The sequence below is a fragment of the Protopterus annectens genome, chromosome 7.part0, assembly GCF_019279795.1.
Source record: "Protopterus annectens isolate FY-2018-M chromosome 7.part0, PAN1.0, whole genome shotgun sequence".
Lineage (NCBI taxonomy): Eukaryota > Metazoa > Chordata > Ceratodontiformes > Protopteridae > Protopterus > Protopterus annectens.
Window position 1 is genome coordinate 352,490,661 of NC_056739.1, and position 25,973 is coordinate 352,516,633.

Genomic DNA, 25,973 nt, shown 5'->3' on the forward strand with positions numbered 1-25,973 from the left:
AAGTTGGGGGATGAGGATTACGTAGTACAACATGATAAGCAAGGCTTATGTATATCTATATATAGCTATCTCTCTCTCTCTCTCTATATATATATATATATATATATATATATATATATATATATATATATACATACATACATACACACAATATATGCATGTTTGTATAGGATGTAGCAGTTTTTCAGCTTTATATGTTAATCATGATATATGTGGTCTAGATTTGGGATACAGAGGTTAACATAACTCTCATGTGTACCTCATTAAGAGAAATTTTCCTCATTCTGAGTCTTAAACTGTCCATGTTCTTCAGTGTCTCACAATGAAAGGGTCTGTCACACATTCAGCATTAAAGTTTTTAACTGATATCCATGGTAAATAATACTGAATCATATTAATTCAGCAAAAGAATGCTTAATAAGTATAAAGTAACACATTTTAACCATCTAAGCTGTTAGAATGTGTTCCACATTATGAGAGGCAATGTTCCATACCTCTCAACCTCTTACCCCAAGATATCTGGATAAAGCCCGACATAATGGGGGACAAAGGCCCAAAAATATGGACAGATTTTAAATATTGCTCTTATAAACTTAGAAAGTAGCTAGAATAACAAGGTTTGTGTTAAAATGCATTTTCTAAAGGATATGAAGTCTGAAACTCAAATGTATGTCATTATTTGGTATTTAATTCCTCAGATCATCCCAGTGATTTGCCGGAAAATCACAAATTTAATGTGGAACAGACCGAAGTTTTGGGGCAAAAATCTAGACAGTTGACAGGTATGCAATGTTCCACATTCTGGAGATGGAAGGTTGAGAGCTGTGGAGGTAAACTATATTTTATGGTGGTCTGATGTTAGAAATTGCACAGCATAGGCTGGCATGAAATGATAAAGCAGATGATGCATACTTCCCCAAAAAGTAAACTGGGAGCTAGTGAATGCCTCCTGGTCATAATGTTTAAACCAACAGTATAAAGCTGCAACCAGCCCAAGTGATAAATGTCAACAAAACAGGACATGTAAAAGTGCCATCAAAGTTTAACTGCTAGGTTCAGTTACAGCTAACAGCATTTCACACAATGTTTTTCTTGGAGTTTGGGGGAGTTAATGAGCCAATAAAAGTCATTGCAGTAATAAAGTACCTTAAAAATGCAAGAAGCTGTGCTGTAGGAAGCAAATTTTAAAACAAAAAATATAAGTCATATTATGCATTATTTGTGACTTGCACAAGTCAACAGAAAAAGAAGCACTAACCCTAGTACATGAACTTCTAGGACAGGAAAATATGTATTTGGTTCATAAAGTAGGAGGATGGTGTAAAGCCCTACTCTAAAATTTCTACAAGTGTTACTTATAAATTAATATGCAGTAATTGAAGAGGATTCTTCTCTTGTTGCCTTGTTAAAACTCTTCAAGAAGTTATTTACATATCCTAGTTAACTATGGGAATGACTTGAACATAGTTTTTAACCCAGAGTGGAACTAGTCACCTGAAGGTAAGATGATTAAAGCAAAAGGTTTAGGATTGTTAAGTGATCACATGCACAGCTCTCAAGTGTACCTTACCATGAGGAGCCAGAGAATTGGGTTGCTCATCAAGGTCTTTAACACAATCCCCCACTAGGGCATCATCGAAAAGCTAACACAACTTGGCATAAATCCCTATCTCATTAGGTGGGTGGACAACTGGCTCACAAGGTCAAAATAGGTGCCTCTACCTCTGGCAGCATACCTGTCACTACTGGTGTTCCCCAGGGATCTGTCCTGTGACCCCTACTGTTTTGCATCTACTTCTCAGAGGTCCAGGCAAAGACAAAAGGCCTGTGGCTGACCAAGTTTGCGGACGACTGTAAGTTGGGTGCTATCACTGACTCCCCAAATGATGTTAACTTACTGCAAGAGGGTCTCACAGCAACAATGACCAGTGCCACAGTCATGGCCTTAAGTTAAATGCAAAAACCATATTATCATACCATTCAGCAAAAACATGGCCCCTACTGATTACCACATTAACGGCAACTCCCTAAGCACACAGCCTGTGGTGAGAGATCTAGGTACTCAGGTTGACAACAATCTTACATTCGACCATCATGTAGCGGCAGTGGTTAGAAAAGCCTTTTACTTGGTTCATCGCATAATTAAAGGGATTGCATCCACAAAAAGGAGGTTATTACCTCTCTGTACTCCTCCCTCATTAGGCCAATAATTGAGTATAACTCCCTGTTTGGTATGTACCTCTCCAAACACCTGCACCAATTGGAAAGGCCACAGAAATACCTCACAAAGAGAATCCATGGTCTCCAACACCTGTCCTATGCGGACAGGCTCAAATCACAATCACTCTACTCGGTATCACATAAATTGCTCAGAGATGATTTGTGTCTCGCCTACAAGGCAATTTTAGACCATGCACTACTAGAGATACTCCATATCCACAAGTCTAACTCCACGCGCATTACCCACTCGAAAGGCCTAAATCTAATATGCGACATCAACAAAACCTGCTGGAGAGAAACATTTGTCTCCCAGAGGGTGCCCTGACTCCGGAATAGACTTCCCATACACGTCAAACAGAGTATCTCGCTGACCCTCTTCAAGCGCAATCTTGACGAGGGGGATGGAAAACCACAAATTTTTCCCAGGGGTTTCATCTGTGTCCCTCATTGACAGGGGTGACAGGTGCTGACTGAGGTTTCTTTTTTGGGGATAAAGTCTTGGCTAGGCTTGTAAAGGCCTCACGGCCATTAGCCTAGTAACCTCCTATAATCCTATGATGTGCAAGCCTACAGAGTGCAGGGAGGTAATAGAAGACTTTAACAGCATGGTGAGCAGCAGAAAGCCAAAAGGATAAGGTGTTCAACTGAAACAGGTCCCGTTTCTGTATCTGGAGAACTGTGACTGGCACATCGTCATCCCCCAGATGACATCTACAAGGTAACAAGGGCCGATGAGCTAGTTATAGGACTGAGAGACGTACGAGTATAACAATGGCAGTCATGACACATGAACTTAATCTGTCAGCTGGGGAATGAAGTACACCCTCATCCACGGTGAAAAAAAAAAGGCATGAGGGGTCTGAGAAATAGGTAATAGCTGGAAGCATGAACTGGTTGAATCCTATATCTCATTATATGTAGACAGATGATATAAACACATTCCAGTAGCTAACAGTGACCATACTACAGTGTAATTCACACTGACCATGAAAAAAGAGCCAATTTAGATTAGAGGGGAAGCAGACTGACACTACTAGGACAACAGGAGGGTACATTGGAAGGAGTCTTCTAGATACTACATCTATAAAGCATCATGAAGGCGTGAGGCAGAAAGGCAAGGGAAGGGTTTAGTCTGGTTTACTGTGAGCCTACAACAGCCATAAAATATAAGGAAAAGGAACAGACTGAAGGAATGGAGGATCAATGTGAAAGCAATGCAAAGGCCAATTGGAGACATGATGAACAGAGCAGGAGCACAGACCTTCGGCTAAGTATGTCATATCATAGAGAGGCTACAAAGGAAGCAGAGACTCCAAATTTTGCTTCTACATTCATCAAGGAAAAGGAAGAAATAACACCACATATGGGAATACAGGACAGGAAACAGGATGACAAAAGAGAGGAAACGCACCAAAGAAACAGAAAATAAGGTCAAGAAGCACAATGCATACAGAAAAGATACAATCCAAACTGCTATGCAAAGGCTGACAAGATTTTAGTTGGAAATAAAATAGGTTAACAAGTTGTTTAGAGGAGGGGTGGTCTTCTATCTTAGTTAATCAACATATCACACTAAAGTAATTGAGCCATAATTTATTTTACATCACATATTAAGAATTGTATACTAAACATCAGTCTATCAGTGTTAGAGGAATGGGTACTTAAATGTAGGGAAACAGCATATTGAATTTACATGCATGGAAAACAGCAATACAAAAAAATGTTGCCTGCTTTTAAAAATGTTTTAATAACAATGATGACTTCACAACAACATCACGATCAATGTTTTTATTATTAAGGTGTGATTACTAACTTTCACTCTGAAGGTAGTCTCAGAAGATATGATTGACAAAATGTTGATCACACTGCATGTCAGTTTGGATCAAAAAAGCACCAACTTAACAATCAAAATGCAGGAAGTACAGATGTAGGATATTGCACTGCTCTGGGTGCAATCCGGCACCTGCTGGTAAAGCTGTGAGGTGTTTGCACACACTCAGTTTAACAGAGCAGATTACTAGGAGATAGTAAGCAGGATGGAGTAGCACAACATTTGCTTTAATTCTTTGTTACATTTGTTAAGCATACCTAGCAGTGCAAACAGACAAGCTCTATACCAAGATCTAGTTTACAGTGAACTTACTGATGATTAAGTATATGAAATGCTTCTGTCAGGTTATCTAAGCACTACTGCAGTATCTGTTTCTCAAACAAGACATGCACAAGTTCTAAAGGAAAACACACCTGTAAAATATGCCCCATTTTCTAAAGCCATGCTCATCAGAATGAAATAAGATAAATGTCTCCAGCAAGGAAGTATTTAACACACACTGGAGTCATGTTCAGCAGTCAAGTTTGGGGTAGATGGACAGCAAAAGGCCAACAGGAGTCTGCATGTCCTCCCTGCAGTCGCATGGGTTTCCTGCAACTAGTCCAGTTTCCTCCCACATTCCAAAGACATGCATCAGGTGGATTGGACTCTTAATTGGCCCTAGGAGCGAGTGTGTGTGTGTGTGCGCGAGTGAGTAGCATGGATGAACTACTGCTGCAGGGCTAGCCACCCGGCAATGTAAACCTTGGTTTGAGATGACTGTCACTGTTGAAGTGACATCCAGACCCCATGTGCAAAAATGGGAAAAGGGGTTGAGGATGGATGGATGGATGGACAGCAAAAGGACAAAAACTCTGCTCATTTGTGGCTTTGGTTTTACTTTGAAGGCTGGTAAAACTGTCTGCTTCCTAGGTTTTTTGGATGGAGAAAATTATAAAGACAGTAGTGGAAAACAGCTTAGGAAGGGCATGTAGTACAATATACAAAATTGCAACCAAGGATTGACAAGTATGTACAGCAGTACTGCATTGAATTTGGAACAGAAAGACTTTGCCAGTTGAAAGGAATCCATTAATGATGGAAGATTATGAAACTAAAGAAAAACTAAAAATATGGACTAGAGAGTTTTAACAAGCCGTAGGACTAGTACACAGCTCCAAAAACAGTTGTAAACTTAATTCTGACATGCGTTTGAGAGCTACTTACCTCTGGTCGAACAGGATCTTCAATTCCTACAACAGCAATACATGTTAGATCAGAAAGTATGTCACTCTCACTATCCCAGTCTGGCTCTGGATGGGCAGGGAGGTCCTTAAATGCTAGGCAGATTGTGCGAAGTCCATCACATGCCATTGGTTCAATCACCTTCTTCACCATTTCATCTCTGTCTCGTGGTTTAAATACCTTTGTTTCACCTTTTTTGTCCATGATCTTTGAACACCTAAAATAGGACACAATCAAATGGCCATTGGATCAGAACTGTAAAATAATGACACTAAAACAGAGCTGTATGAGGATAAAGTGCCACAACGAAAAATAAATATAATCCAAGAACAGAGCTGTACAAGGATAAAGTGCCTCAACGAAAAATAAATATAATCCAAGAAAACACTCCTGAGGCAACACCAAATGCTAAGAGCAATCTTTAATGAACAAATGAAAGCTTAAAACAACATAAAGTAAGCGCTTTTGCATTCCACCTTGAATGCTTTTTCAGACTTAAAGAAGGAGCTGTGATAACCATTTAAATATACAAAAAGTTCTACGTCATTCACAAAATTCATTATTAATATATCACATCACTTTTAAATAAAAAAAACATTAATTAATAGAAGGGAAGTGAGGTAGAATGTTTTGTATATTTAAATGGTTATCACAGCTCCATCTTTAAGTCTGAAAAAGCATTCAAGGTGGAACGAGAAAGCGCTTACTTTATGTTGTTTTAAGCTTTCATTTGTTCATTAAAGATTGCCCTTAGCGTTTGGTGTTGCCTCAGGAGTGTTTTCTTGTAAAATAATGACACTTTCATACAAATAAAGCAACAACCTGTGTGTGTGTGTATGTGTGTGTGTGTGTGTGTGCGTGTGTACATATATTATTAATTACCCAAAGAACACTGGAAAACATCGACAGTAGCAACATTATTACATTATCTCATTATTATTATCTCATATGCAAGGTCATGAAAAAATTATTATGGATCTCATAAACAATGACATGAAACCTACATCCACTGAGCTAATATAAACAGTTTTCAATGCGTAATAAAGGCCTTTAGACCACTAGCCATTCTCCAAAATATGTTCTTATTAAAAGTCTTTCTGCAACTACAGCTGAACCCTATTGTGCTCTCCTCCTGCATTAGCAAGGCACCGCAAATGACACCCACTGGGGAAATCTGGCTCCTGCATTAATGAGGTACAGCAAATGACACCCACTGGGGAAATCTGGCTTCTGCATTAATGAGGCACCGCAAATGACACCCACTGGGGAAATCTGGCTCCAGCATTAATGAGGCACCGCAAATGACACCCACTGGGGAAATCTGGCTCCTGCATTAATGAGGCACCGCAAATGACACCCACTGGGGAAATCTGGCTCCTGCATTAATGAGGCACATAAATGACACCCACTGGGGAAATCTGGCTCCTGCATTAATGAGGCACCGCAAATGACACCCACTGGGGAAATCTGGCTCCTGCATTAATGAGGCACCGCAAATGACACCCACTGGGGAAATCTGGCTTCTGCATTAATGAGGCACCGCAAATGACACCCACTGGGGAAATCTGGCTCCTGCATTAATGAGGCACCGCAAATGACACCCACTGGGGAAATCTGGCTCCTGCATTAATGAGGCACCGCAAATGACACCCACTGGGGAAATCTGGCTCCTGCATTAATGAGGCACCGCAAATGACACCCACTGTGGAAATCTGGCTCCTGCATTAATGAGGCACCGCAAATGACACCCACTGGGGAAATCTGGCTCCTGCATTAATGAGGCACCGCAAATGACACCCACTGGGGAAATCTGGCTCCTGCATTAATGAGGCACCGCAAATGACAGACACTGGGGAAATCTGGCTCCTGCATTAATGAGGCACCACAAATGACACCCACTGGGGAAATCTGGCTCCTGCATTAACAAGGCACCGCAAATGACACCCACTGGGGAAATCTGGCTCCTGCATTAATGAGGCACAGCAAATGACACCCATTGGGGAAATCTGGCTCCTGCATTAATGAGGTACAGCAAATGACACCCACTGGGGAAATCTGGCTCCTGCATTAATGAGGCACCGCAAATGACACCCACTGGGGAAATCTGGCTCCTGCATTAACAAGGCACCGCAAATGACACCCACTGGGGAAATCTGGCTCCTGCATTAATGAGGCACCGCAAATGACACCCATTGGGGAAATCTGGCTCCTGCATTAATGAGGCACAGCAAATGACACCCATTGGGGAAATCTGGCTCCTGCATTAATGAGGCACAGCAAATAACACCCACTGGGGAAATCTGGCTCCTGCATTAATGAGGCACAGCAAATGACACCCACTGGGGAAATCTGGCTCCTGCATTAATGAGGCACAGCAAATGACACCCACTGGGGAAATCTGGCTCCTGCATTAATGAGGCACAGCAAATGACACCCATTGGGGAAATCTGGCTCCTGCATTAACAAGGCACCGCAAATGACACCCATTGGGGAAATCTGGCTCCTGCTTTAATGAGGCACAGCAAATGACACCCACTGGGGAAATCTGGCTCCTGCATTAATGAGGCACCGCAAATGACACCCATTGGGGAAATTTGGCTCCTGCATTAATGAGGCACAGCAAATGACACCCATTGGGGAAATCTGGCTCCTGCTTTAATGAGGCACAGCAAATGACACCCACTGGGGAAATCTGTCTCCTGCAAAACACTTGAACTTGTTGGTGATAACTTCCAGGGACATTATTATTTGCTTTAGAATCCCAGAAAAAGTGAAAACTGAAAGCAAAATGAACAGCTAATTACTGTCTACAACAACGACAATAAAAATAAATAGCCATAAGGATGTACTTATCTTGCTCCTTAGCCTGCCTGAAAACTGACCAAGGTACTCAAGCTGAAATGAACCATCACTCACCTTCAATGGAAAAAGGCATGAATATGGCACAGGCTGCACTCTCCTTAAACAGCAAATCTTCTTGCTGACGTCCATGACAAGTTATGTAATGTTACACCCTGGTTTGGGGATGGTTGACTACTCTGCTCATCTGGCCAGAAGACTAATGCCTACCCGTGTCTTACCCATTCATATTATTAATGCACTGCAGCAGTTATCCCTGCCGTGTGCATCAGCTGATACAAGTTGTAACAATGTTGCTGAAAGGAGGAAAACACCACCTGCTGACACGGAAAATGCTGCAGTGTGTCTCTATGGCAGGTGAATGAAGATTTGTTGAGCTTCAGAAGAAATTAATTTAATTTAATAATTTAATTTTTACTTTGTTGACTGGGTAAGTAGACTGATTATCAGACCTTTTTAAACCATGACAAGGACAAAAGAGAACATTTCTATTCATCAAAATAAATAAAAAGGCATAGTATATGAGGCAATTGTAGAAGAGATGATGTCATGTGTATGAAAAATTATATAATGAACAGGGAGATTACATCTGGGATTCAGACAAGCTTAGCATAACGCCGAAGCCTTAACTTGCAAGGTTTCTACATCGTGACAAAACTTTCAAATTCAGAGACTGCCCTGCTTCTGAGGATTTCCTCTTGCAAGAACCTCAGCACGGACTGCAGTCTCATGGGCAAAGAAACATGCTAATGCAGCAGTATGGGGAGTGGCTAATGCTAATTAGCCATGTGTTCTCTCTCAGAAATGTCTGCAGATCCCAATTTCAGGAAATGTTACCTCCCTAAAAACATGGTGATCACCCTTTCACACCTGTGGGACTGCTCATGGCTCAGGTAAGTTCAGCAAAGACATGGGAGTAGGAGGTGTGTTATAGTTTGTCTGTGTGGCTGGATGTGTGTGTACATTATTTGTAGAAGCATGAATGCGTGTGTGTGTGTGTGTCTGCCTGTCAGCCAGGAGGAATGTAATCATAATTTTAGTTATGTGTGTGCTGGTGAACGAGGGAGTGTTCCCATGAGTATGGGCAAGTGAGACAGGCTCGTCTGTGGATGAGTGGATGTGTGCAGAAATGTGTTTGTGCGTGGGCGACTGAATATGTGTGATTGTAGGGGGAATGTCTTTGACAACATGATGCATGGGCTGATAAAAAGAACATAAACATGGTCAGGTCTGATAGAGCCAGTAAGTGATTCAGAGACATGATAAGGACATGATAATGAGGTCTTTTCCATTGCGGACACACCCATCACTGAATCACATTTTCTTGCCATTGTGCTAATTTGTAGACCCATTTTGAGCAATTACTATGAAAAGTGTGCATTTTATTGAATCCTGTCCTATGTACAGTGTTTAACCTTATTACACTAACTAGTACACAAGTATATCCGTGGTGGTGCAGCGGTAGCATTGCTGCCTCACAGCAAGAGGTTCTCCCATTTGATTCTCGGCTGGAGTGCCTTCTGTGTGGAGTCTGCATGTCCTCCCCGCGGTTGGGTGGGTGTTCGAAAGACATGTGTAAATGGGCGTGCCTTCGTTGAAGGTAGAATGTCGAGCTGGCACCTCGGCGTTCGTTAAAATCTACTGCCAATCATTAGCGGACCGGAGTTCTGCTGTGGCGATCCCTAACCGGGAAAAGCCGATAGACAAACAACAACAACACTAACTAATACACAAGTAGATAATGTATGCATTTACACATAAGAAAACTTGATATGAACTGGAATGCCATTAACTAGGCTTTAGCACATTTGCCCTCTAACTAAATCTGGAATTCAATGAAAGTTATTACTGCAAGTTTATTAACCATTATCCTTAAATCAGGCACAGGCAACTTTCTTTAGTAGTTGTTCTTTCAGTCAGGGTTTAAATGAGTCCAAGGTATGTTGTTTCCTTAACTCAGTTGGGAGGGGATTCCATATAGCAGGGAAAAGTTTGGAAAAGGCTTTTTCCCCTATAGTGGTTTTAAAGTGCAGTCTATTGAGGGTCATGATTTCTTCAATGCCATTATAGAGAGAATAAATGTGCTGCCTAATGGGCAATTTTGTTTTCAATGGTGGTCACTGCCATAATTTGACTATTTTGAAAAGCTCTGAGCTAAGTAATAGTGTTGCTTTGCTACTATACTAGAAGATTGCAATGTTGAGTATGGCTAACAGTGAGCAACACAAATCTGCAAATTCTGTTTAAAGCCGCCTGTCTTTTATGCATATTAGTACCAGAATGGAAAGTTATTAATGGAAGCCTATATTCAGTTTTGAAGATGAACATATTTCTTGCAATGGCCTGCAAGGCAGAGGGACACAGGAAATGAAAATTTATATAACCTAACTTTAGTTAAACCTGTGCTCTGCTGACAATATTGTCTGCAAGCTATGCTCACTTTAGTGCAAGGCGTTTCACAGATACCTCTACTCTGTCTCATGAGTAAAGTATTACCCTTAGTATCAGTGCCATTAAATGGGTGCTCTGACATGTTTCTACATAGTAGCAAAAAATTGGACTTAGCAAGGTTAATCAAAGGTTTGTTACTACTATCTCTTGTACACAGCAGTGAATCAGGTTGCAGCTTTCGCTGAAGGGTGGCGACACCTCTGCTGGATTCGAGGAGTAGTAGATCATCAGCATACATTCCGATTTGCATATACATCGCAACACTTTGTACCTTAAATGCCGCAATACATTTTCCACTCGATGTAACCAAAATTATGCCGCAGGCTTTTTAATAAAAAGCTTTGCAAACATTTTATTAAGAAACCAGCTACATAATTCCAGTCTATCACCAGCTAATAATTCACTTGAGGTATGGGCTGAGTCCATAAACTTTAACAGATGGGGATACGGGCATGCACCATGATGGGTCCATTACTGTTTATGGATGCACGCATATGCACTCCCATTCTTTGACATCATAAAGTTCAATTAATTTTTTCAGTGGTGGCATGTAGGGAAAATCAGTATTTTACAAAGTTTCAAATTTTAAACCATGCAGGTAAACAGGCACCAATCGAAGGAAAATGCAGGATGGATCTGAGGGAGCCACATGGTGTGGTCCATAAGGTAAATGGTAAACAGTCTCAGAATACTAAGGTCATTGGTCAAGTCATTAATGAAAAGAGAAAAGTGAGAGTGGCCAAGTACAGAACCCTGAAGTACTCCAGTATTGAGAAGGCCTGGTTTGAAGAGGGTTTTACTGTGGCATACCTGAAATTCTGTGTTTCCAAGGTAACTTTGGAACTACTGTAAAGACTTAGTACTAAACTTAAGCTTGTCAAGTTACTGAAGTAAAAGTGGGTAGTTAACAGTTTCAAAGGCTGTGGTCAGGTCAATGAACCATCCTCCTGTGACCTTACTTTAATGCATGTTACTGAATACAGTGTTGGTTCCAGTGTATGAGGCAGTCGCAGTACTGAAAAAGTTTCAAAAGTCATATTTCTCATTGCAAACGAGTCCATATTTATTTATAAGTTCACGGAGTTGATTAAGAACTAATTTTTCAAATGTTTTTGTTAGCAGACCTAAGTTAGCAATGGGCCTGCAGTCTTTACATTGTTTGAGCAGTAGAATTACAGTGACACGCATGAATGGAGAAAGAACTGTCCCAGTAGATAAGGAAAGACTGAAAACATCAGCATGTGGTTTTCCAATATACTTACCTGCCATATTAAGGACATTTACAAGTAGCCTGGACTCAAGTTATTTAGCACTTTTTTGATTTTCTTGGTGATAACCTGTTTGAGATAGAATGTTGGGATACAAAGCTGTAAGTGGGTACAGATGAGATTCTTGGGAACCATTAATGACTAGACAAAAGCTGAGGTGGGTAATTTCTAATTATGTTTTCAGTTGTTGTATGAAGGAATCACTAGTAGGTATTTGCAAAATTTCTGGTATATTTAGATGTTGTAAATTGTCAAATGACCAAAATCTGTAGTGCTGACTGTAATTAGTTTATTTCCTTCGGAATCGTTTGGGTCATGCAGACAGAGTACCTCATGTCTGTTTCTGAGATAGGAGGTGTTTGTGTTATTAGTAGCAAATCTGCATCCCCCACCTCAATCAACATAAACTGGATGTCGCTGTTCATTTAAGTGCTGATGTTTTCAAAGCATAATTCACTACTGAGATTTATAATGTTATACAAGGGTGACCAGTCAGCTGACTAAGTGAGCATTCGGTAGTTGCTGATTTGATTCCGAAGTGGGTCTGCATGTTAGTATGTAGGGGGAGAGAATTTTTAATTTATTTATTTATTCTGAAGGACCATGAAGACATAGGCTACGCATACAGGGAAATGGTTTCATCCTCCTAGCCTGACATCTGACAGTACATAGTAGGGGCTTTTATCATTAGTGGAACTAACCCTTGTAATTTTCCTGATGTTTTAAGAGACGTTACTGTTTAGTATTAGTGCAGCTTCCCCTCCTCGTTTTTCAACTGGTCTAATATCACAAAAAAAAAAAAATCTCATAATTAGCTTGAAGATATTCAGATGCGCAAAAGTTAATCTTCAGACAGGTTTCTGTAATTCAAAATGTGTGTGCGTGTTTTTGTTTTTTTTCCCATAAGAACCCACGCTTCAAGTTGAGACCAGTTGTTGTTAATGCTGCCAGTGTTAAGACAGTCTGTTCTCAGATCCTTGTTCCTGTTTGTCATAAGGCTTGCATTACATGTTACATGGTGTCTGCCGTGTCTGATCTGGTGGAGATGTTGCAGTAGGAAGATTCCTCCCCTAGTGATGTGGGTTGGGATTCAACTGTATGTAAGCAGCTAGCAGGATTGTAACCAGTATATATAGATGTATTTTTTAAGTAGTGTATATGGGATTGGACAGTTGTGTAGAAGGTATAGTTATAGTATGAATTTTTCAAGAGTGGACTGTAGGTTAAAGACTGCCTTCCCTACCAGAGACTGACAGAGTACAGGCAAAGAGAAAGGGAGTGGGAGAGTGCTAGGTGAAAGACCAGCACTGGCCAAGTGTTTAGTTCAGTCAAGCACATAAACTGTTGTTAAAATGGAATAATTAGTAAGACATATAAAAATAATGCATGCTATGCATTAGAATCAGTTAGAAGGGGTTAGAAAAATATGGGAAGAGAGACTGGAAAGGGAATTTACAAAGGAACAATGAGAGGACATCTGTATGGCTCCCAGGTATGCCACAAAGTCCAGAAAGTTTAGGATTTTTGCATGGGTAGCCTTATACCCCAAACAGGTGTCAGAGAGATTTTTCAGGTAGACAGAAAAAGCCAGAGGTCTAATGGGAAAGAGGTAACTGACATCATGCTTTTGGGAATGTAATGAGTTCGCAGATTTAAAACATTTCCTAGCATATTTTGTCAGAAATGTCAGGGAATCAAATGATTGCAACTAAAGAAATAATTATTTTGAACTGGGATATATAATTTAAATTTACTAGACATAGTAAGTATTTACTACGTTTAATGCTGCTGGCTGTAAAAATAAATAAATATAAATAAAACTATTACTAGAAAATCACAACAAAATCTAAACCAACCGCAATTGAAGTACTGAATACTGTAAAGGAGATAAAAGAACTGGAGGTGGGATCTTTAGAAAAAGGGAAGGGGGAAACTGTAGAGAAATAAGTGGAATTTGTGAGAACAAAGCATTCATAATAATAATAATCAGAAGAAGGGATGAAATGTAAGTGATGGTTTTAAATAAGCAATTTATGTAATACTGTTGTTGTTTTTCTTTCGGCTTTTCCTGGTTAGGGGTGGCCACAGCGGAACTTCGGTCCGCTAATGATTGGCAGTAGATTTTTTTTTATGGGTGCCGAGGTGCCAGCCCATCGCCCAACCTTCAATAAAGCCACGCCCATTCTACGCATGTCTTTCGAACGCCACTCGACCGGGGGGAGGACATGCAGACTCCACACAGAAGGCGCTCCAGCCGAGAATTGAACGGGACAACCTATTGCTGTGAGGCAACAATGCTACCATTGTAGTGAATGAAAATTGTTAAAAAGAATGTATGCATGTATGTATGTATGTATACGGAATGAAAATAATGGAAATGTTGTTACGGTTTGCTTTATTTTCTATTACTGCATATGTACACATGCAACTTTTGTAAAATATGTCATGTTTAATAAAGATTTTAAAATGAATTGTTTTCTAGAGATATTTGACAATTTAGAAACAGACTGATTTAGTAACAGTTAATGTTTTTAATGTTTAACTCACTGGCTGTACTACGGTGACATGAGGTGTACTTTTGCATATTAGACCTATATCTATTAGTTAATGGGAAAGTATATGGGTTACCCAGCAGGCAAGGAACTGAAAGGTGGTATCTGCTAAAGTATCTATTAGTGCATGGGGAAATGTACTCAACAATCATTATAGGCAAAAGGGATTAGTGAGCATGAAATGATGGTACTTGTAAGAAATGCAATAGGACAGTTAGGATGTTAGTGTAGGTTAGCAAGAAAATGTATTATGGTAGCGGAGATGCTATTAAAGATGGTTTTGGCCTCTCTACTTGTACACAGTCCTTACATTTGCTCCAACTAAGGCCAAGGTTAAGACCATAGAAGTTAGAAGAAAACTAGCAAGTCAGGGAGATGACAAAACGTGCATTCTCAGCTAGAGGAAGGTCTGGTTCATACTCCTCAAGTAATAGTTGGATTAGCCCAAAATAGATTTTTTAGGTGGTTAAGGGAACTCTAAAGGTGAATGGAGAGTGAATGAAAGTTGGAAAGCTTGAAGAAAAGTCTAGTATAAAAAGTTGCAAAATCTTGAATAGGAAAGTGCGTTACTTGAAGGTTCAGAGCTGTTAAATATATTGATAAAGAAAAGGGAGTGGAGATGAAAAGAAAGTGAGTGTCAGTCAAGCTATAACTTGCTTTATATGAGGAGTGCATGAAAAGTGAAGTGCATCTGCGTAGAAATACTACCACAGAGTTTGCAGCACTAAGTTGGTTAACCCTACATCCAGAGAAAGTAAAGCAAGAGTGTGTGTGTGTGGGGGGGGGGGGGGTGTAAAAGTTAGAGGCACCTGGTATGTAAACAAAAGCAGCACTCCTTGAAGTCATGCTGAGAATGGTAGCCTGACTACCAATGTCTTTCTTTTCACTGAAACTAGTATGTTAACCCCCAAGTCTCCACAGGGAAGGACAGGCTACTCAGGCAGAGCAATTCTGTCATAAGAGTGAGGGTGACCATATCAGTCCACTTCAGCAGTATGCCCAATTAGCATTTGCAGGCTTGGCTAACAATTAGCCAGAAAAGTGTCAGTAGTTGAACATAATTTAAACTTTACATGGCTGCAGAAGCAAGAAGTCTTTTAGTAGTTAGCAAGGGTGCTGGTGAGGGGAGCCAAACCTGTGTTCACTATTTTTATCTGTGGAGGGAGAGCTGCATCTTCCTAATAAGTGTCTAGAAAAGTTGCTGAAATGGAGCACTTATTCTGAATTATAATCAGCACAGATAAATTAGTGTCTTAACGAATAAGGCATTTCCAAGAATATAGCACCCACTTCCCCTCCAGTGCAGAAGCAAACCAGGGTTTGATTACACAGTTTCCAGCTTGTTGGTACTAAAGTAAAAGTGCTGTGCAGACACGGTTTGGTGGATTTCATGTATTATGGCTCTGAACTAAGCAGCTTGCAATACATTTTTAGATCATCATCACTTCTCTCCATTTTTCGTTCTCTTCTAACAGCCTGAAAAAGGAATGCACAGGATCTCGCCTTTTCAGAAGCATCAGCTGATGATGCTATTAATGTGATTAATAGGCTCCGGCTTCCGTTGCCACTGCTATTAAAATACCAGGCTACACTTCAGTGCTAGCTTCACTCCTAGTGCCTGGCACAGCGCCAGAAGCTAAAGTGGTATTTAAGTCTGGTTCTTCCATAGACACAGAGTGATTATCCCCTCCTCTCTCATCCTCTGCCTTCTATATCAAAACTTTTGGAAAAATTAGAGCAAACTCAATTTAAAGAGTTTATTACTATAATTAATCTTTGGGTGGCTCTGCAGTCTGGTTTCAGATCTTCCACAATACTGTACTATAATAGCTGCCGCTGTTGTGTGTACACATTTAGTCAAAGTTCAAGGCTATGCACAGAGGACCTGTGTGTGTGTGTGTGTGTGTGTGTGTGTGTGTGTGTGCATACGTACGTATATGTATTATATACACACACACACGTATGTATATGTATTATACACACACACACACATATACATAAAGAGAATGGGACGTAACCTAACATAATTATATTTTCGTGTACAAAGACCTACAAGTCCATGCACCCTGAACATGCTGCATGTAGCTCAGCAGGCTACGTGATTATTTCAGTATATCAAAAGCTGTGGGTTCCAACTCAGCACCGGGAAGGTGAACCTCATACCAGTAATAGCTATCAGCAGTTTACATCTCTGAAGTGTTTTGTTGTGATGAGATGTTAAAAAGTGGGAAGAAAACAATCTGATAAAGGGGTATTCCTGTGATACAACTTACCACACCAGCCAGTGTCATTAATAACTGCCTATCCTGACCTTTTTTTTCACTCCTTTGTAACTTCAACATGCAGAGTTGCAATGAGGAAAAAAGAATTGAGCTGCCCAGAATGGACATGCTATTTACAAGTATACATGTTGAATGAGCTGACATGAAGATTGTCACTAATTGCAACAAGGATCACGTGCATCACTAGAGCTCCGTACTACACTTAGAATGCTGGGTATACTTGCACTGACAAAAAGGTTTGTAATAAAACTGACAAGTATTTTCAAGGCAAGTTAGGTCTCTATGTGCAAATAATCTTTTAAATACGAATCATAACCAGACAAAAAATTTAGTAGTAATGCCTAATTCCACTTATATTCTCTGCAGGAAAATCAGTAATCGGAAGGCAGTGACATATGCCATTTTCCCTTAATTCTTGGTGCTGCTCTAGCAGGCAGACAGGGCTGCTAACTTAATTTCTATATTCCATGAATCCATGCCTGATAAAAGCAAAAATAAAATACAAAAACAATAACAATTCATGGTGAGTGCTAAAAAGTAGTCTCCAGTTCTGTCCTGATACAATGACATGAAGGATTATGTCTACGTCTGCAGTGAAAGTCATCAATTAACTTGTGAAAATATTTCAGCACTGACAAAAACATAATTAAATCAAACCAGATGATGCCAGGAATATTCTATATTAGAAACAACCAAGATTTACTGGAATTATGCTGCAAGTGTGAAAATATCCAAGTTGTAAAAATGTTCAAGGTCCTTTACAAAAGGAATGATGCTTGTGGTAATAGTATGTCCTACAGTTATAATCTGATCACACCATGAATGATCCAAGGGGTAATACCAAGACATGCTGCAATTAATATAATCAGCCCCATAACAAATTAGCCTCCCTCCAAAAACAAACTGACTAACATGGGTTCTGCACTCAGCTTGAAATACACTTACTAATCCAAGTAATTTTGTTAGCACATTTGCGCCACCTCTGCCAGCCGTTTTTAGTCCCACTAGAGGAAAAAAAATCCTCAAGAAAGTATGAAGCAGGCACATAAATAAGAACATTCACACTATTCAATGAAGACAGGTTGACTAGAACTGATGGCATGTGTTAATTTATCTTGTATATGTCTTCCTTTTGAGTGCTTGACACAACTGTTTCCCAGGCAACCAACATAAAAACTGCAAAAATATAGCTCAGGAAAAACATGCACATACTGTGATGATACTGTTTCCTCCCAGTAATCATTATACAGTGACATACCTCTCAACTGTCCAGATTTTTGCCTCATATTTTTGGTCTATTTCTCAAAAAATGTGTGGTTTTCTGGCAAATCACTGGGATGATCTGATGACTGCAGTCACTAAATAATGACATACATTTGAGTTTCAGACATCAAATCCTTTAGAAAATGCATGTTAAAACAAACCCTGTTACTCTAGCAACTTTCTAAGTTAATAAGAGCAATACTTAAAATCTTTCCCTATTTTCGGGCCTTGTCCCCCAATTTTGTCAGGTTTTGTCCAGATTTCTTGCACTAAGAGGTCAAGAGGTATGTTCAGCAATCTGACGGGCATGAATGTGAAAGGTCAAGGACCAGCACAGCACTGTCACTTTAATGTTCTGACCCCTTACTACCTATGTGTTGTGTCAAATAAAGAAAATCAAAGCTGCTACACAGTGGCATGGTGACAGACACTGATGTCTCACTGCACTAAAGCTGCTACACAGTGGCATGGTGACAGACACTGATGTCTCACAGCACTAAATCTGCTACACAGTGGCATGGTGACAGACACTGATGTCTCACGGCACTAAATCTGCTATACAGTGGCATGGTGACAGACACTGATGTCTCACGGCACTAAAGCTGCTATACAGTGGCATGGTGACAGACACTGATGTCTCACGGCACTAAATCTGCTATACAGTGGCATGGTGACAGACACTGATGTCTCACTGCACTAAAGCTGCTATACAGTGGCATGGTGACAGACACTGATGTCTCACGGCACTAAATCTGCTATACAGTGGCATGGTAACAGACACTGATGTCTAACGGCACTAAAGCTGCTATACAGTGGCATGGTGACAGACACTGATGTCTCACTGCACTAAAGCTGTTACACAGTGGCATGGTGACAGACACTGATGTCTCACAGCACTAAATCTGCTATACAGTGGCATGGTAACAGACACTGATGTCTCACGGCACTAAAGCTGCTATACAGTGGCATGGTGACAGACACTGATGTCTCACGGCACTAAAGCTGCTATACAGTGGCATGGTGACAGACACTGATATCTCACGGCACTAAATCTGCTACACAGTGGCATGGTAACAGACACTGATGTCTCACGGCACTAAAGCTGCTATACAGTGGCATGGTGACAGACACTGATGTCTCACGGCACTAAAGCTGCTATAAAGTGGCATGGTGACAAGACACTGATGTCTCACGGCACTAAAGCTGCTATACAGTGGCATGGTGACAGACACTGATGTCTCACTGCACTAAAGCTGCTATACAGTGGCATGGTGACAGACACTGATGTCTCATGGCACTAAAGCTGCTATACAGTGGTATGGTGACAGACACTGATGTCTCATGGCACTTAGTTCCTTGGTGCAGTCCCTGGATGGGTTGCTTTCTGTACAGGGTCTGCAACTCTTCCTGTATTTATGGTGGGGGGTGGCAATGCTTGGTCTTGTGGTTTCTTCCTCAAAGACATACCTAAGGTGGAAATGGCAACCTTTCCAAACTGTCCATGGATGTCCGTATTATACATGACTGAGTATGCATGTGTCCAGTCCAGGATTTTCTCTGTTTTGAGCCCACCAAATTCTGGAATAGAATCTGGCTACCCAACAGCCCAGAAGTGGGTAAAGCTATTATTGGAGAATAAATGCAGCTAACATGATGTATTAGCAGTTCTCGAGAAGAAGTGCTGAAATTACTTCTAACCTCTGTGATACTACACTCTTCAGTACCAGAAGCCTTCAGGTACAATCTGTCACAATCTTGTCAACTTATTCAAACAAAAAAAAACTTCAAACAGCAACCCCCCCCCCCCCCCCCATGTGCAAAACATCTGGTTACTTACTTCCTTAGAATGATTTCTGAAGCCCCCTTGCTGTACATTCGAAAGCTGCCATCAGGGTTTTGCAGCACTGTACTCATAGACTTGCGGACAGAATTGAAAGTATACACCTTGTACAACTTCTCTTCTGGAATCTCAGTCCGGACAGCTTGGTAATCTTGTTTCAAATCCAGCACAAATCCCAGCAAGGCACACTCAGTTTTATTTCCAACATGGCGTGGAAGTCCACCTTCTTTTTCTGGGGGCTAAAAGATAAAATTGAAATACTTATTACTGACAGGGTTCTTCACCAAAATAAGTAATCCATCAGATGAGTGAGGCAAGATTTATTTAATCATTTTGTAAATCTAAGTCCTAGCATTTGTGAATGCTGTCCAACAATCACAGTGTATGCTTACACAGCTAACCACACCACAGTATTGAAGCCAAGTCATCATACTTATATCAGTTCCCTAAACATAACCAAACATGATAGTAATAATAATTAATTGTAGTGCTGTAACAGCTCTTGTCTTCCAAAATGTAGATCAAGAAAATCCAAATCATCTCCACCAGCTTGCAGTAAAATGCCAATATGCCTGTGTAAAAGCTACTAGACTGTATTTGAACCATGATGTGTAAATCACTGTGACTTTAGTCTGTGTATGACACCATCCTCCATTTCAGACAGCTCCCACATGTGCACGCATACAGTGCAACACCATTCACTGTTGGCAGTGTTTCAGTAGTGTGTGAGCATCTAAAATGTCAGGGGCACATTCGACAGGCCACCAAAGGTGGTCACATTAGTAGCCAGGCTTTAGGACTCTCCAGCATGACCGAGAATTGCCAGTGAAATGCTTTAACTCTATTTTTTTTTTAGTCTCTTGAAAAGTTGGCAGTTAGCATGTACACCATAAACAATCTCTTCTCCTGTGTTGATTCTCCTACACCTTATTATTCTGCATTCAGTTACATCATCACTTTCCAGCTACTGGGGCCCCTCATTCCCCTTACAGGGAATGCAAGATTTTAAGTTTGTGATATATTCTGACAAACAAGACATCTGGACTACTATCCAAAACGTAGCAACAAGCTTGGTGTCTTTTATATTGGTTAAAAATTATGTGATACCTTTTCACAGCAAACCAACAGGAACCTCATGAAAATGAGTGTTAATCCTGTATTATCTAACACTGTCTAAATGTACTGTTTCCTGTGCAAAATGGAATGAGGGGTGACATAATTCCCTTCTTGTTCTTACTCCCTGCAAAAAATATGAGCAGAAATGGCCTGCTGAAGGCAACAGCCTGCTTACTGTGAACAGCAGGAAGAGAGGCCTTCCTCTCCATATACCACAGAGAACTGGGATATCCTGAATAGGAGGAGGCAGAAGGAAGGGAATTTACCCCTAGATGAGTTCCCTTATTCTAGCACCAAAGATTCCAAAAGGGAATGTCCATTAAGAAGGGAAAGAAGCTCTCTAATCAGTGTGGACTGACTTTCCTGTCCTGCCCCTCAAGAGATTAAAGGTAAAATTGTATTGGCCACTAGTGCAGATAAGATCCAGTGAGAGATATCCTAAATACCTTTGATGCCTAAAACAAGTCAGCAGAGGTGTAGTCATGTACTGCTTGGTTCTCAGATAAAACTTCTCCCACTTAGTTTGAATAGTAGGCTTCCTAGCAGTTCCCAGACTCCTGCTGTAGGACCACACCAGACGTAGGAAGACCCAAGAAGGAAAGGCTCTGGTCAGAAAGAAATAGGAATCTCAGCTCAATCCAAATTAAGAGGCAAGAGAACTCTGACAAGACCTGGGAGGGGGGGCATGACCACTACAGGGAAACTGGTGACTATATCAAACATTTCTTCACATACCCACCAATGGAACTGAGGGCATTCAAACTACATCATCCTTGATATCAACAAATAAGGCAGAACATTCAGAAATACAATCCTCCAAAGGAGAGATGCAGCCCATAATCAATGAAAAAAAAAAACAACTACAGATATCCCATCTTCAGTGGAGGCCCATGGAAAAAATGTCCATGAACGTTGAAGAAGCACACATGGATATACAAAAAGGCACAAAACGACTATTAGCAGGATAACTTTGGGATCAAAATTAAAATACTCCCTTTTGAATCCAGTGAAAACAAGAGAAAGAGAACTGGCAGTTTGTCCCAGGTGCCGATACATGGACACACACCTTGAATCTGATTCAAGTGTAATCCCTCCTCTGTGGATGGGACGTGAAGAGGAGGCTCGGAGTAGTAGGCTATAGGATATCACCACCAAAGAGAAAACCACAGAAAAATCCCCAATTCAAAAGTCAGGGTCTCTGCTAGGAGGGCAGAAGAAGATGGCAAAACAACCCCCACACTCTCTCTCTGCCCCCAAGAACCAAGTATAGAACTCTTAAGTTAAAAAAGGGAAGGACAAACGCCAATAAACCAACAACAAGGTTGTCTGGGCCACAAGCAGCCAAATCCAAGGTTTAATAGCAAGCCACACCCCTGTATATCTGCTGGCCCTTCTAAAGAAGGGGTAAGGGAAGCTGAAGAACAAAGTGATGACTCCATGTTCAGGGGACCTTATCAAACCCAGTATGTAGTTCCATGCCAGGAACATGGGGTCTGCAATGGGCAGGGCTGAAGTGGCTATCCTCAAAGACACCTACATGCAGTGCATGCAAAAGGAGGCTCTGATCAAAGATAGCAGTAGAACACCACAGGTAGTCCAAGCTCATTGAGTCCATATCAATACCATTGCCACAGCTGTGCTTAAGGATCAAATGGTGCTAATCCTCCATGAGAAGGTGGACAACTAGCATACAGCAAGGTTTAATACTTTAAAAATATTATGTCCTCAAGACAGCAAAACTTGCAGAAAACTTTTGATCATCCCTTAAAGAAACCTCCATGGAACTCAAAGGTCCCAATGGGCAACCTTCACTCTAGTAATCCTAATCAGGGCAATTTCAACTCAGCACTATGATGGCGGAATGGGCTTGCTAAGCTAGGACACAGGCTGTAGCACTTTTAGACCTACCCCATTAACATGAATCACAGGAAAACAATCCATCCAGCACCCTAGAAGGAGTATAATGTAGCATGGATGGGGAAGGGAAGGCCAGGGTTCAGTAGATCCCCTTCTCCATAGAAACAAGAGCAGCAATCTAGGTACAGGAGCTCTGGGAAGGAACAGCCACTTCTACTCATCAGATAAAGATGTCTGGGCTTACTCTTCAGCTCCTCCATTGACCCCAATGAACAGCAAAATAACAGGATGAAAAAGGAGGGCAACCTGAGATGCTGGCTCTTTCCATGGACAGGTTCCCAAAGAAGTCCTATAAAGTCCAACTTCCACCCCTAGTACATCACAGTCTGACTACTGTATGGCAGATAAGACAGGGGCCCTTATGAATGGGCTGCTACACCACAGGCAGAGATAATTTGATAACCTTGAGCATGCATGCTGGGTGTGTCTGTGAGGCTGCTTCTTCCTTTTAGGAGACTGAGGAAGCAGATACTCACACATACCATAATAGGAAACTGTCTAGCATCAAGGAAGGCATTAGGCAAGTACTGCAGGTTCATCTTGCATAGCCCACTTTTCTCAAATGGCAAATCTAGCAAAAGGTTGACCAATATGTCTCCCTTGGGTGACAAATGTAACTGAGCCAGAAGATGCAGGCATGTGGCTTTGGCTGCAGCCCTCACCAAGGCATCAAACTTGGGCAATAACCAGCTGGTAAATGTGGAGCTGTACAATTTAACCAACATGGTGTTCTCCAAGCTAAAGTTGAGATCCTCCATACCCCAGCCTCAATGTAGGTCTTTGTAAGAGTAATCAAGGCTCAGTCCACCATGTCTGCCAAGAAAATGGACAAGTTTAATTCATAACTGAGGGCAGTAAACTCCAACACAGCAGAGGAATATTGCTTACTTTGCATACCCTATCTCTGTTTTGAGACACCCTGTCTCCCATCTCACTGCAAATAGAACACATCCTTAGAGACTGCTGAGTGCACACCAAAGCCACTAAGAAGTTAATCTTAGGATGCTGGTATAAAGTCTCACTCCTATCTGTTGAAAGACAATACAGATCAGCTTGTGAGGGTAAAGGAGTCACTCCAGCACTTCTGATAGAAGAAGCACAAAATCAGTTCACTTGAAAAGTTGGATTAAGTAAGGCCAATATGTCAGAAGAAGACAGGATCTGCCAGTTGACCTAAAAGTGTAGACCTGTACGCATGCCACGAACAAGGATCCTACAACTCCTCTACTCAGGCTGAAGGCAATGCCTTAGGAGTAGAAGTCTCATCTCCGAAAACCTGAAGTTTATTAGAAGATGAATGCAGAGGGTGTACTACGTAATCAGGCTAGAAGCCTGACCTCTCTCCAAGGCCAAACCCAGTCAGGCAGAGGGACAGGGGCACAAATGCTTTAGATTAGATGGGTGGTTGCTTCTACTGGTCCTCAATTTCTCTTTAGAGATGGAGGACTTGAGTTGCATCAATCACTGTAAGAAGCCACTATTTTCTTTCTGTTTTTTTTTTTTTTACTATTCTTTTTGAATTCAGCAATGTACCAAAGAAAAACAAAGGGCATGTGAATGCAGGAACTTTTTGCTGCAATAGGAATGTCTTGAGAACCAAAATTTGCAAACAGTGAAACCAAAATTGTGGCTTGAGGGGAGGGGATACGTCCACTGATACAAGTGACGTGATGCATCTTGTGGTGCATAGTTAACAGTCAAACATTCATAAAAAATGTTGGCATTTCTAGAAATGATCCCAAATACTGCCTGGTGGGGAGGATAAACCCAACTGCGGGTCCCATCAAGGAGAACTATAAATGTTAACTCGCTATTTCCTGAATGTTAGATCAGTATTTCCACTTTTCTTATTGTGCCTTCCCTTCAGAAAAAAAGTCAGGTCATTTACCAGTGCAATTAGGTTGTCTTTGGCTGAATGAGTGTTCATATGTAAGAAGTCACATCTAAAATAAAAACTGCCCTCTGCGCATTTCTATGCTTAGTCTTGCTTTTAAAGTAGCACTGCCATACCTGCACCTGATCCCTGGTTTTGCCCCCCCCCCCGTCCAATGGATTCAGACAGTGTGGTAACTATAAAATGCCTAAGCACTCTCCCCCCTCTCCCATTTGTGTGCCCCCAGCTGATTATCAGCTGCCAGATAGCATCAGTTTTCCTAAGTATCCCTGGTGCTGTCCCTCCAGTGTTGGGCAGGGGAATTGCAGTGGTGCAGCCTGCAGCATGATATACTTTGGTTCTGCATGCTAGTGAAGATATTCTGTATGCCCTAACTGGGTGGAGCTACTGACATCATCTACATCCATCAGACACGATGTCAACTAGGTCCAGACCCTCCTCAGATTCTGTAGTTTTACCAGCAATCGGTCCACCAGTTGCAGCATGTCCTCATCATGGACAGAAACCCTTTCCTCCAGAATGGGCAAGCTGGCAAAGTAGCGATTTCCCACTCCTCCCCTTCACGGCTCCTTCAGTGCCCGAGCTGTTTGTTGATCTTGGGTCATCTGGGTTGTAGTAAGGGCTCCATCTCTCAGTGCCAAGGAAATGACTCACCTACATACTCTATTAAAAATTAAGACTGAGTGTCATGCACTGTTCATTTATGCTCTGTCCAATTACATCCTCACCAAAAGGTAAGTAGCCAATGTACCCTCCACTGATGGTCACCTTATGCTTCTGTACTAATTTGCACTCACTGTAAAACACCTGCTCCACCTATATTTTTTCAGTTTTTATGACATCTCGCTGATATCCATTGTTTAAGTGCTATGCATCTAGGGACTACCCTGTCCCATGGAACTTCTACTCCACCTCTAGCCAGCCTTCCTACATTTACAATGCTACCAGAATGAGTAGATGATTTGTCCATGAACAACTGGGTCAGCTGGTTGATTTCATGCATTAATCGACTTTACCTAGATTAATTACACTTTCATTGGATTTAAATGTCCTAGTGCAGCTACCATGGATGACAGCTGCTGAGTTTAACATCCTTTTTGATGTCTCCTGTACAGAATGCAACTCTAGCAAGAAAATCACAACAGAAAAATATAAGAGGTCAGTTATCAACCCTAATCAGCAGAGAACTACTTCTATCCTTGCATTTCATTAGAATATTCCAGTATAAAAAAAAATACTACATGGTACCACTGTCC

The 25,973-nt window shown here is 41.1% G+C and overlaps 1 protein-coding gene across 7 annotated transcripts in view; it reads right to left on the bottom strand.

The window, feature by feature from the left end:
- LOC122806463 (plasma membrane calcium-transporting ATPase 1-like) overlaps positions 1-25,973 on the bottom strand; it is a 1,798,374-nt gene that overhangs the window by 315,198 nt on the left and 1,457,203 nt on the right. For all 7 annotated transcript variants that reach the window (XM_044076929.1, XM_044076926.1, XM_044076924.1 and 4 more), the window contains 2 exons: positions 19,788-20,029; positions 5,258-5,492 (listed from right to left, as the gene is read on the bottom strand). In XM_044076929.1, coding sequence (XP_043932864.1) covers positions 5,258-5,492; positions 19,788-20,029 — 477 coding nt within the window. The remainder of the gene's footprint in view (positions 1-5,257; positions 5,493-19,787; positions 20,030-25,973) is intronic.